Genomic DNA, 13,164 nt, shown 5'->3' on the forward strand with positions numbered 1-13,164 from the left:
TGTCCAGGCCTGTGTCACAGGGGGTAATTCAGCCTTGGTAGACTTACAAGGATAAAGATGGTTCTCCAAAGGAAAATGGGGTGCTGTTATCAGAAAAAGAGGTTAGGGTTGCTAGGTGGGCAGGAGTAACAGATGCCACTAAAATGTGTGTACGTTAAAGATTTATATGTATATGGAGATTTCATTTAGCTAGTTATCATTTCTTATAGTTATGAATGGGAAAAGAAGTTTGAGGATTTTATATATACATTTAAGTGCATTTATAGAGTACTACGATGGCCTAATAATCAGATAAATTGTGGAAGTTTTAACAACCATGGTATCTACCTACAAACTTTTATCTCAGAATGAAGAAGAGAAATGAATACTTAAAATGATAACTGTGTAAACCAGTTGGTGATAGCACATTAATAACTTAAAGAAACAAATAGTTATTTCTTTTTATACTTTGGTTTGAGATCTAAGACTTTACCAGATGGTGGACTTTGACAAGGAGAAAATACAAAATCCAGAAGTCCTCACTTAACCCACAGAAGGGAATTTGCATGTAAGCTTGTCATGCACAGTATGAATGTTCGTTATGATCATTATTTCTATTAAAATTTTTTTTCTTGGGTAGCCTGCAGGGTGACCACATTGGGATGCTTCGCAGATCAAAAATAAAAGGGCATGTTCGCAAATTGCCTTTCAGTGGATAATGAACCAAATGTTAAATTAATTTACTTTAGGACTATTTCATATGCCATTATGATTTCTGCCTCTTCTGACATCCAGTACATTTACTGTCTGTACTGTTCATATGGAAATCTGACCATTTTGAAAAGTGAGATCATCCATTAGAGTGTGGTGGCCAAGAAATGGACTTGAAAGTAACGCAAGTGGGTTTGAGGTCGTATCACTTACTAGTTGTGTGATCTTGGGGAAGTCTCTTAGCCTCTTAATACTCAGTTTCCCTATCTGTAATGTGAGAGTAATACAAGAGAATAATAGTAGAGGATATTTCACAGGCTTGTGTAAAATAAATGATGTAAATGGAAAGTACTAAACACAATGCCTAGTACAGTGTAACAATTCAAAAATGTTAGTTATTGAGTGTTACATTTTTATTGATAGCATTTTTTTCCCATTATTATGTGTTATCTTCCAGCTTTAAGTTCCTTGAGGACAGAGATCTTATCTTAAAAAACATTTTGTGTCATTTCAACAAATACCATAGTGTATTGCATGCAATAAAAACTAATAAATATTAATTAAGTTATCAAATGAGAGTGTAGGAACTATACTTCAAATATTGCTAAGCCTCCAGGGCTTTCATTTTGTTACATCATGTCATTTTCCTAGTTGTGCTTAAAAAGAGGTAGAGGATAGAAGCATAGAACGATAGCTTGTGAGGAACTGGGGCAGAATATATATTATTCATTGTTTCATTCATTCTTTTACTCATTTTTCCATCCATTCTCTTTTGTATAACTTCACTGTGCCCAAGATAGGTGCCAAGAGCAGTTTAGGTAAGGCATGAAAAGCTGCAAAGACAAAGTACAGCAATGAATAACACACCAAGCAGTGGATATTAAATGTCTTAATAGATGTGCACATTAAATGTTGTGCTCTCTCAGGGTAGGAGGAGATTGCATCTAGCAGAGGAAAATAGCTCACCGGAAATATTCATTCTTTTATTTGTGACTTTCTGTACAGGGAATGGCGACTATATTTTGCTGCAGCTCATGCAAAGATGGATTAAGGGGAAGAGTAGAATAAGGACAGTTTTCCAAACTTATTTTCCATTTCAGAGTTCTTAATGTAAGCTGCTTTTTGCAAGCAAGCGGTTGTGAGTTTGTGTATTTGAAAATGTCCAAGTTTTATTTAGTCATGTCTAATTCATTAATACTCAAAGTGACTGTTAGGTGCACACTACTGTGTTGGTCTTTAAGGAGGGTGCATAAAATACAGACTCTGTCTTTCAGGGCCTTGGTGACCTAGTTGGAGAGAGAAGGTGCATCTACAAAAGTTTAGGGACTAATGAGCAAGCTGTATATTTGTTAGTGCCTAAATGAGTAATTCAGACATAAAGTGTTGTTATGGTTTGAATAAAGGAGAGATTTATGTCTCTGGGAATGGTTAGTATAGGTTATTGGAAAAGATAGACTCTCCATCTGGGCCTTAGAAATTGAATCAGTTAGAGAGGAAAGAAAAGAATATTCTAGACTGGAAAAAGGAACAGATCTGAAAATGAGCAGGTATATTTCGTCACAAGACACTTCTGGGTTGCTGTGGGAGAAAAGGTTGAATGCACAGATTGAGGCCAGAGTTACATGAAAGGCAAATGCAGAGGCCAAGTTCAAGCTCCACAGGAGATAGAGTGTGGGTGTGGAAGTGATGTCTGCTGCAGTAGCTGGTGGCAGCAGTAAGTGTGGACAGCATCCCTGCCCTACATTTGCTTTCTTCTTGTTGGCAATGGGGGTTTGGGAGCACTGGGTGTCCCCAAGCCCTGCAGACCATCACGTGGTCTGCCAACAGTTGGACCTGGGTCAGAGAAACCATGTTGATATAGGACCCTCCAGGAAATTCTAGAGCTACTCAAAAAAGCCAAAACACATTTTAACCAGAGGGCAGAATAAAAAAGGAAAAAAATCAAGGCAGATTAGAGACATTAACTTCACTTTGATCTAGAGGCCTTCTGTTCTGACAAAGGTGATTGGATGAATTTGAGTTTCTCTCTCTCCTTTCTTTCCTCTCTGTCACCCTGTCTCATTTTTTTCTCCAGGTTCTCTTTTATGATGAGACTAGATTAGGTATTACTTAGAATCATAATCTATTCATCCGTAAAGCAAGTTGATTTTCTGATGTTTTTGCCCCCCACCTGCCCCCCCTCCCCCAGTATTAAAGTGAGGCGGAAGGGGTTTCTATATTTTCCCCTTGTTCTTTCATTGGCTGTTTCCTAAAACACACACCTTTGTGTTCTCATTACTGAAGCCACTTAATTCACTGAAGTAAAACATGCAGAACCTTTGGCTATTTTCTTTCTTACCTTATATATTTTCAACCTATAAGGGTTGTCAAGGCTAATATCTGTGAGAGCTTTCTTTCTTAGAAGTTAGGCAGGTTTTGCTAGTAAGGGTCAACAATTTTCTAATGAACTTAAACCTTGTATTTTAGCTACTGTGGTGATCATCATCATTCCATTTTTCAGGTGGGGAACTTGAAACACAGAGAGGTTAACTAGCTTTTCTCAGATCACACAGCAAATAAGCAGCAGAGTTTGGATTCAAACCCAGTTTGGCTCCAGAGTCTCAATGCAATACTGTGTCTTGTATTTAGCTCATTTCTTTTTTTTTTTTTTTTTTTTTTTTGTGGTACGCGGGCCTCTCACTGTTATGGCCTCTCCCGTTGTGGAGCACAGGCTCCGGACGCGCAGGCCCAGCGGCCATGGCTCACGGGCCCAGCCCTGTGGCACGCGGGATCCTCCCGGACCAGTGCACGAACCCGTGTCCCCTGCATCGGCAGGCAGACTCTCAACCACTGCACCACCAGGGAGGCCCTAGCTCATTTCTTGATATGATCAAAAGTTATGGAAAAAAACGAACTCCTGATGTACTTCATTGGGTAGACTCTCACTCTGCATATCTTTGTGTTAAGAATGGTGTTAGAAATTGGGGAGGGTATTTGCTGGCCATAGAGGATGCCCCTCCCACATGTTGATATTGACAATACAATTGCTGTGACCTCTTATTTCTGATTCCTGGGGAAGCTTCCTTCTGATTAGGGGAGCAACTGAGCAAAGAAACTAGAGTAGAAAGCTCATTTTTGATACACAATTTTGGAATTTTATCCCAAAGGGATTGTTATATTGGTTGCTCAGAGACTGTATTTAATAAATAAGACAACTTATGAAAGGTGCTTAGATATGGGACCTGGAGAGGAAGACCTGGAGGTAACAACGTTACATCCTTCTTCCATTCCACTTTACAGAAGTCACAGCTGAGTTGCTGTCTGATAAGCAGTGAGTTGTATTTCCCTAACTTGAGAGCACCAGACCACAGAGTAATGCTCTGTGGATTAGAGCTCAGCAAAGATGTGTGTAGTGTCTGTGCAGGAGAATCTGTTCTTTAAGCAGGAGAGACATGTATTCTTCTCTGTTAGAGATGGGGACAAACCCACATCATATCTTTTAGAAAGCGACAAAAAGTTGATTCTCTAAACATAGACTTTTCCCTTCTAAAAGCTAATTCTATCTCAGGGATCTTTGATGTTGAATGTTGATGACAAGTCAGTTAAATTTGTGACTGTCAGTTTCAGAACCACTCTGCTGAATAACTACATATCTAGTAGTGTGAACACTCTACTTGTTAGGAGTCGTGTCCAGATTCTAAATTCTGCCAGTCATTTCTGACCCTCATATCATTTCTTTCATGCCCTCTCTGATCCTCTAAAATAGTTACACATCCCATTTCTTTTTTTTTTTTGGTATGTGGGCCTCTCACTGTTGTGGCCTCTTCCATTGCGGAGCACAGGCTCCGGACGTACGGGCTCAGCGGCCATGGCTCAGGGGCCCAGCTGCTCCGCGGCATGTGGGATCCTCCCGGACCGGGGCACGAACCCGTGTCCCCTGCCTCGGTAGGCGGACTCTCAACCACTGCGCCACCAGGGAAGCCCACATCCCATTTCTTGATTGGAAAGGCATTGCAAATGTTTTTACACAAAAGTCCTGGAACTTTAGATTTTTTTCTCCCAGAGATTTAAGAAATTTCAAAGCTTTTTTTCTAATTACAAAAGTAAAACATATTGTATCTTATATTAATATGTATTCGGTTACCTTCTTTTAATGTTCTGCGAACACAAAACAGTTTGCAGATATTTTTCTTGTTTATTGGTTTATGTACTAATTTATTTATTCACTTAAGTAATTAATTAATTAGTTAATGTTTGTTTTCCCTCCTAGCATTTAAACTCAGTAAGAATAGGGACCTTTTTGTCAGGTTCTTTGCTTTATCTTCAAAGCCTGAAGCAGAGCCTATTTAGAACATAGACAGTACTCAATAAATATTGCTGAATGAATACATGAATGAGTTGTGCACGTTTTAAAATTGATAAGAAAGTGAAAGGAAGAAAATAGAAGTCCTAGAAACAAACTGCATAACATTTAAAAGGTATGTATACAGGCAGTCCTTGCTTTACACTGTAGCGTAGGACCATAAAAATGACTATGCAAGCTGAAATTATACAAAACAATCCTAATGATCAATGGGAAGAGTTATTATTGTTCTTTGACCTTTAAAAAAATTTGCCAAATCATTAAAATCTCTCTTACTGTTGGCTATTAAGGTATAGGGAAGTGAAAAAAAATAGTAAAACTAGTTATTTATTTACTATTTGCTAATTTAAAACATTAGAAACATTGAGATTAAAGTGGTTGATTTCTTTGTAAAATCTTATCGGAAGTAGTTTGCCTTTTTCCTACAGTACAATTCATGAAATGGAGTGAGCATCTTTTCTATGCCCAGAGCAATTGTCATTCTCCTCTCTAAGTCTGGATCAGCTTCCAACATTTTATCGTTTGCGCTTTCTGTGTTAGGGAATGTCTCTGAGGGTTCCTGTAACATGAAAAATTTTTGCCAGCATCACTCCCTCTGGGACATCGTTAGCATCCTGTTACAACCACTTGCCTTACTATTGATGTTAATGAGTTCGCCTTCACTAAGTTCCTCTGACTGTACATCTAGAGTCTCTCAAATGGGGAATGGCAGCATTATCTACATTCCCATAATCAGCTAGGTCTTCTGTAACTCCATTCGTATTTGACATAGATTTCACTTCCAGTGTTAGTACTTTTTGTTTCTGTGCTGTACTTTCATCTTTGTTGGCTAGCTCCCTCTTTTGATTGTTCATGTCATATGAATTTATCATTGGAAGACAAGAAGGCAGCACAGCTACACACTTTGCTGTCTGTGCATGAACTGGATAACAAATGTGTAGTGACCAATCACTGGCAGGCTTCGAAAGGAGCACTATGATTGGTCACGATCATGATGCATATATGTTATGTACATATACATAAAATACAGTACATAAAATACAGTAATTGTATTTTATGCAATTACTCACAGTTAATTTACCATCCAGCTGAAATTTGAACTGTGTTGTTGGGGGACTAGTGTTCTTTAACCAAACTGTGGTAGCTGAAATTCACACTCATTAGAACCATGCAAAATGAGGGCTCTCTCATTTTTAGACTATTTTATGGATATATGTGTAATTTTTTCTTTACCAAAATGGGATTGCTTTATGCATATGATTTTGTAATTTTATTTTTTTCAATTAATATTATATGATATGTATGTCAAAAAACAATAATCTCATCTTCATGTTTTATGACTGTGTGGTATTTGATTGAATGGTTGTAATATAGTTTATTTAACCAATCCTCCTTTTTGGACATTTAAGCTTTTTCTGTTTCTCTCAATTATAAACTATGCTGTAGTGGTCACCTCTGCAGTTAAGACTTTGTGATGACAACTGTTATGTGTTTAGAATGAACATCTTGCTAGTGGTAGAATTGCTGACTCACAGGATAGATACACTTTAAAAACATTTCCATACCTGTTCAGAGAGATGTTCGCATTTAGGCTCCTACCAGCGACATAAATTGGAAGGTGCTGGTACATGTGTCCTAAACCCTTACCAACATTGAGGTGATCATTCTTTAAAGTTTTTGCCAATTTTTTTGTTGTTGTTGTTTTGCGGTACGCAGGCCTCTCACTGTTGTGGCCTCTCCCGCTGCGGAGCACAGGCTCCAGACGCGCAGGCTCAGCGGCCATGGCTCACGGGCCCAGCCGCTCCACGGCACGTGGGATCTAACTGGACCGGGGCGCAAACCCGTGTCCCCTGCATCGGCAGGCGGACTCTCAACCACCGCGCCACCAGGGAAGCCCAGTTTTTGCCATTTTTATAGGTAAAACATATATTTTATTTTAATAGTTAGTATTGATTACTAGGTAGGTTGAATATTTTTTCATGGGTTTATTTGTAGTAAATATATTTTCATCTACAGAATTTTATTCCGTCCTGATTATAGTGGTTTTCAGATGGTAGGAAGTTTTTTGTTTTTTTAGGTTGAGTACATATATTTCTTCAAAGTTCTGCATATGAATAAATCTGTGTACTCGGACTGCAGTTACATGTATATTCTTGGTTTTACCAGGGATTATAAGGAGTATCTGTGGGCCTTAGTTTTGTAATATAGCCATCAGTTTCCAAATGCTTTCCATTTTTTTTAAAGAAAGAGAAAATAGCCCACAACCTGGGGGAAATTCTAGTTAATTTTTCATTACATGATTTTTAGGAGATGGGGTCAAAAGGAGCTAGTAGGGCATTCAATTATGTGCTTGAGTGTGTTGGAAATTTTTTTTCCCCTCGTGTGTACAATATTTTACTTGGGCTTGTTTTTCAAGTGCACTGAAGTGTGACTAAACATTTTTGGGTACTGCCCTTATGTAAAGAAGAGGCTCCATCTTGTTAAATATTCCTTCATCAGCTTTGCAGTTAGGCAGTTATGGGCAGTGAGGAACCTGCGAGGGCGTGGGCTGCTTTGGGCATTGGGCAGAGGGAGGGTGGCTGGGAGGCGGGGGCCTGGGGGAAACCCAGCATTGGGGTGCTCTGTTGCCCCCTCCCACTGTTGTAGAACAAGTGATTGGCTCAAGCTGGTTTCTGTCTTATACTTTTGGGTGGGTCATCAGTGGGGAAGGAGGGAAGGTCATGTGGTTGGACCTGAGCTCATCAGAGGGCTAAAGGTTCTTTGCCAGTCGCCACACAGAACTGGAGCGCTGTCCTTCTGGAGAGTGGTGGAGAGCTGAGACACAGTTCAGAACTAAAGGACTAGAGAAGGCCTTGGATTCCTGTTTGTCTTTAGATTGGGGACAAGGAAGGCTCAGCAAGGAAGATGTCCACTGAAAATGTGGAAGGGAAGCCCATCAGCTTTGGGGACGGAGGAAGAGCTCGGAGTTACACTTTCCTCAGGGTTGTCCAGCCAATGTTTAACCACAGTATTTTCACTTCTGCAGTCTCTCCTGCCGCAGAACGCATCCGATTCATCTTGGGCGAGGAGGATGACAGTCCAGCACCCCCTCAGCTCTTCACGGAACTGGATGAGCTGCTGGCCGTGGATGGACAGGAGATGGAGTGGAAGGAGACAGCGAGGTGAGCCATAGCTGACTGTGTAGGACTGACATGGGGAAACAAGGGCAGGGCAGGATTCTTGTCTGTGAGCTCCTTTCTCTAGCCCAGATGATTGATGAGCATGAGGTTGGCTGGGTTAAAGAGTAAAATGATTCTTTTTCGACTTTGACATTGACATGGATGCAGGACACCCTTTATTTCACTGCTGAAGTCATTGATCTGCATTGTTATAATTTTAACCTTTATAAGGAATTAGAAGTAAATCTCCGTTTGTATGCTATTCAATAGTAAAATATTTAAAAGAGAGAAACTCCAGCACCTAAACATGATAGCCTAGTGATATGTGTTCACGGTCTCCACATGCCAAAGTATCTTGTGAAACCATGTCTGACTTATATTACCCATTCCCTGTTAGGAGGGAGGTTGCAAAGACAATGACTGTTACACACAAACTTGCCGTTATTCCAGGTGAAAACCTGTCATCTTTTAAACATCCAGTGAAAGCGAGTAGAAGGTTCACTTGAATTGGAAGTGTTAGAGACCTGAGTTCTATTTCAGACTTTTGTCACCTGCCGGCTGCATAACAGTTTCTCAGAACTTTGATTTCATCATCAACAAATAGTGGATAATAATGTCTATTACATATAATACATATGTATGTGATATAAGATATATAATTTGTAAATATAAGGTTCTACTAGATATCAAATTATATCATGGATATTTATATACATACATACAGGTATATATATGGAAATGCTTTGTAAATTGTTAAGCACTGCACAAATATCTAAAGTTTCATTAATCTCGCAATAAGAGCTTTTCTTTCTGTCTTTCTGCATGTATATTTAGTTATATATGCCACACTAAATCTTCTATAACATATAAAAATTCTGTACCATAAAGACGTTGATATAATACAGTTATTGGTCTCTCATTGTCATCATTGTATGGGGATTCAATGCATTTGACTTTCACAAACAAAATAATGTTAACATATGCCTTTTATAGTCATTTAATTCAGATCAGTTAAATTCAACAACTCTGTTCTGAATGCATAGTACACATCAGGCACTGTTTTAGGTACTGGGAATACAGAAGTGGGCAATAACTCATTTCTGCTCCTCCACCTCTGAGGCTGCCACTTGAAGCTCTTCAGTCTTTATTCTTTCGGGGCCACTTTCCATGATATAGTAATTGCCTCTTATTCCCCTCTCAGCACCAATAACCTGGATATTAAAAGTCCTTCATAAAGTATACTTTCAGTTCATAAAACATTCTCCGAAAGAAGGCTCTCAAAGTGAAAACTTGTACCAGTATCTCCATTTCATTCTTTCTTTTCCTTCTTTCTAATAGAAAAAAAACAGAGTGAGAATTATACTGGTGCAGCATGAGTTAAGTGTTGGGGAGATTTTGGTTTAGTCTTGGCTTTGCTGCTAACTAGCTGTTTAACTTTGGGCAAGTTATATAGTCATGTAGTCCTCCTGAGCTTGTGTTTTCTATACTATCAAATGAGGGTCATACTGGATTGCATCCTCTCTAACATCATGCGTATTTTATAGCTCTAAAGTTCCATCCCTGTGCGTATAATTGTGTAGTCAGCTGCGACTAGAAGAGTTCCTTGGATTCTTACTTTCATCTTAAAATTCTGTGTGAGTAACTATATAGAGTAGAATTCAGGTGTAGCATTCTGTTTTCTCTTTCAGCCAAATGCAGACTACACTTTATTTTATGTGACCCCTGGTCCCAGAAATGTGAAGAGATCACAGCTCATTGTATAGGTAGTTCAACATTGAATGAGATGGACATAGTATTTTCATTTAAGGTTCTTAAAGGTTAAGATGGTCATGAATACTTTACCATCTTTAAAAACTTACTATTTTCTTAGGAACATATGTGTCATTTTGGTGATGTCATTGGTCCCTGAGAGACTGTATGTACAGCTGGAGAGGAAGTACGGTGGGAGTACACCATGTATCGGGGGAAGTTGTCCAGGAAGAAACATACTCACAAATAGTCTACCTTCTATAACTTCTCATATAAGATTTGCCACAATTACTATTAATTAATTAATCATATATGTGATAGTATTGTTTTCATTTTGTCTCCCTCATTACACTAATTTGTCTAGAGGGAGAGACCACCACGTCTGTCTTTCATTACTGTATTCCCAGTGCTTTGCAGCGCTTGGTAGTAATAGGTGCTCAGTAACGTTTGCTGAGCGTGATTAGTTGAGAACTCATTGCCTTAGAATCTGCTGTTCTAAATATAATACTTTCTTAGAAATATTACGTGATCAAAGCTGGAGTTCGGTGATAATCCATCTCTTTCTGACTAATGGACAGCTCAATGACAGACCCAAGTTACCCAGTACATCATTGATAAAGCCCAAGAGAGGACCTTTGTTTGATGTTTCCAACTGATTCATCAATATGCTGATGCCATCTGTGTTTAGATCTCTAGCCCAGACTTCTTGCCTTGTTTGATTGAAAACAAATATTTGGTTGGGTAGTAGGCATCTCGAAGTAACATGTCAGAAACTGAGCTTCTCACCTATGCACCGCAGATCTCCTCCTACAGAGTTACCTGCCACAGTGAACAACTCCATTTTTTTAGTTGCTCAATCCAGAAAGATTGGAGTCTTCCTTGACTCCTGTCTTTCTCTACACCCCTTACTTGATCCACTGGCACATCCTATTTAGTTTACCCTCAATGTTATTCAGATATTCAGAATCTCACCATATCTCACATTCAGTGCTGCCACAACCCTGGTCCAAGCCTCCATCCTTTCTCATCTAGATTACTGCAAGTGCTTCCTAATTAGTCCATCTCCCTGAACCTGCCCTTGCCTCCCTCATGAACTATACACTATGATCTCTGACCTCATCTCCTCATCTCTTACTTCTCTCCCCCGGTTCACTCTGCTCAAGCCTCACTGGCCTGGTCATACTCCTGTGTCAGAGCCTTTGTACTTGCTGTTCAAATGCGGTTTGCACTTGAAATGCTCTCCCTGCTGTACTCCACAGTCATCTCCCTGGCTCATTTCCTCACTTCCTTCAGGTCTTTTTTCAAATATGACCTTCTCAGTGACTGCCCTGTCTAAAATAGAAACTTTCCCCAAACCTTCTTATCCCTCATCCTCCATTCTATTTGTCGTTGGCACTTATCAGCAGTTAGCATATTAACATATCTTGTTATTGTCTCTTTCCAGTAAAATTAAAGCTCCATGAGGGGAGGAATTTTTGGTTGTTTTGTTCACCACTATATTCCTAGTGTCTACAACTACCTGGCACACAGTCCACAATCGAGAAATACATGCTTATAGAATGAAAGAATAGAGAAATAGAACCTTGATTCCTAGTTTACTGTTCTACCTAAATTCTGGTGGAAAGTTTGGAGGTGGTTGTGCCTCCAGAAATGATTCAAATTGACAGTGATTTTTACTTCCTGCAACGTAACTCTGCTTCTGAATGTTTTTTGCAGTAATTTCTGACTGCCATTTATGATGTCCAGTTTCCAGACCTGATGGGGCTTTTTTTCCCCATGAAAAGCTCTCAAACCTACCAGACTAATAAAAGTTTAGTGCTTAGAAGGAGCTCATTTTACATATGAAAATGCAGCATGAATATTCTTTTGGCTAACATAAAATGGAGAATTATTTGCTTTTTGTGAAAACTCCAATTAAATGGACTATTTTATTCCATAGAGAACTAGCCTGCCAGACTTCTCAAGCTCAGTGTAGTTTCTACTGTGAGCCTACACCCCATAGAACACAATAGTACCCTCTTTAGTACTCTCCCTTTTCATGTTCTGTACTTTTTTCAGTTGACTAAAGATTTGATTTTGACCAAGAATATCATACATTGAGTCTCAGCATTACTGCAGTTTTAGTCTTACTTCAGGAAGTTCAGGTTAGCTGTGTGTCTTAAAAAATAAGGAAAATGCTTTCAGTGGTAGGAAAAATATCCCCATTGAAGTCTCACAAAGCACAGTAGTCATGTAAAACTATAAACAAGGGAAATCTTTATTTACATGAAGTTTGAAGTCAATTCCACCACCCTCTTTTTTCACATCTTTTCCCTGCTGTTCCCTTTCCTGAAAGTCAGAACTTTGAATTTTCACGGACTCTCCCAAGGGTAGAATGATCAGACCTGAGAAATGTATATAATCAGTGGAATGCAGAGAATATTCTTTTTCAAAGGAGTATCCTCAGTGTTAGGTCATTAGAATACTGACATTCAGTGGTGTAGCAGTAGTTATAATGGAATATTTGGTATTAGTGAACGAGCCTATGCTTCTCATTAACAATTTCTAGATGGCTAGGCGTTAGCTAATGGATTCATGAAGAAGACTGGTAGAAGAATAAGTCATGGTCCAGCTTTGGTGTTGGCCCAAAGCCAGGAAGAAGGGCTATCACTGCCACTCCAAACGCTTGTATTCCTTTGAGTCAGTGATGTCTGTAAACATGGTTATTGGCTTTCAGTTTTCCCTCAGCGAATATTCGGGTGGGCCATGTTGGAATTTATCACTGTTATAAGAATATATGTTAAAGATCACTTCCCCTCTTCCCTGCAATTCAAATTTTACGGCCAAACCTGGGTAAAAAGGAAAGACATCACAAGTTTCAATAAACCCAACAAGCCAACAAAGGAAAAGGGTACTGATGTTTCAGTTCTAGTGGGACAGCACGAGTGACCCTGCCTCCCTCTGGAGAACATGACTTCGGGGCCTGGCCATCAAACACAGCCACATGTACTTACCCTGGGGCTTTGCATAGGGCCCTCTCTGTTCCCAATCTACCCTGACCCCTCTATCTCTCCTCTACTGGATGGCTCTGGAAAATTCCATTTTAGACCAAGTTTACTTTTTCTGTAAGAAACAGTGAAGAATAAGGAATTTAGTCATCTATGTAATTATATGTGCTTACTACACTGTTTTGCAATAACTTTCACAGTTGATCTAGATATTTAAGAATTCTCCTTAAAAACATCA

At 39.3% G+C, this 13,164-nt stretch overlaps 1 protein-coding gene across 3 annotated transcripts in view; it reads left to right on the plus strand.

Annotated features, from left to right (window-relative positions):
* The window catches only part of SLC4A4 (solute carrier family 4 member 4), a 353,735-nt gene that overhangs the window by 131,628 nt on the left and 208,943 nt on the right, over positions 1-13,164 (plus strand). For all 3 annotated transcript variants that reach the window (XM_027087718.1, XM_027087719.1, XM_027087720.1), the window contains one exon: positions 8,058-8,193. In XM_027087718.1, coding sequence (XP_026943519.1) covers positions 8,058-8,193 — 136 coding nt within the window. The remainder of the gene's footprint in view (positions 1-8,057; positions 8,194-13,164) is intronic.

This window comes from Aethalodelphis obliquidens, unplaced genomic scaffold, assembly GCF_003676395.1.
Source record: "Aethalodelphis obliquidens isolate GAN/ISIS:26980383/991018 unplaced genomic scaffold, ASM367639v1 scaffold59, whole genome shotgun sequence".
Classification (NCBI taxonomy): domain Eukaryota; kingdom Metazoa; phylum Chordata; class Mammalia; order Artiodactyla; family Delphinidae; genus Aethalodelphis; species Aethalodelphis obliquidens.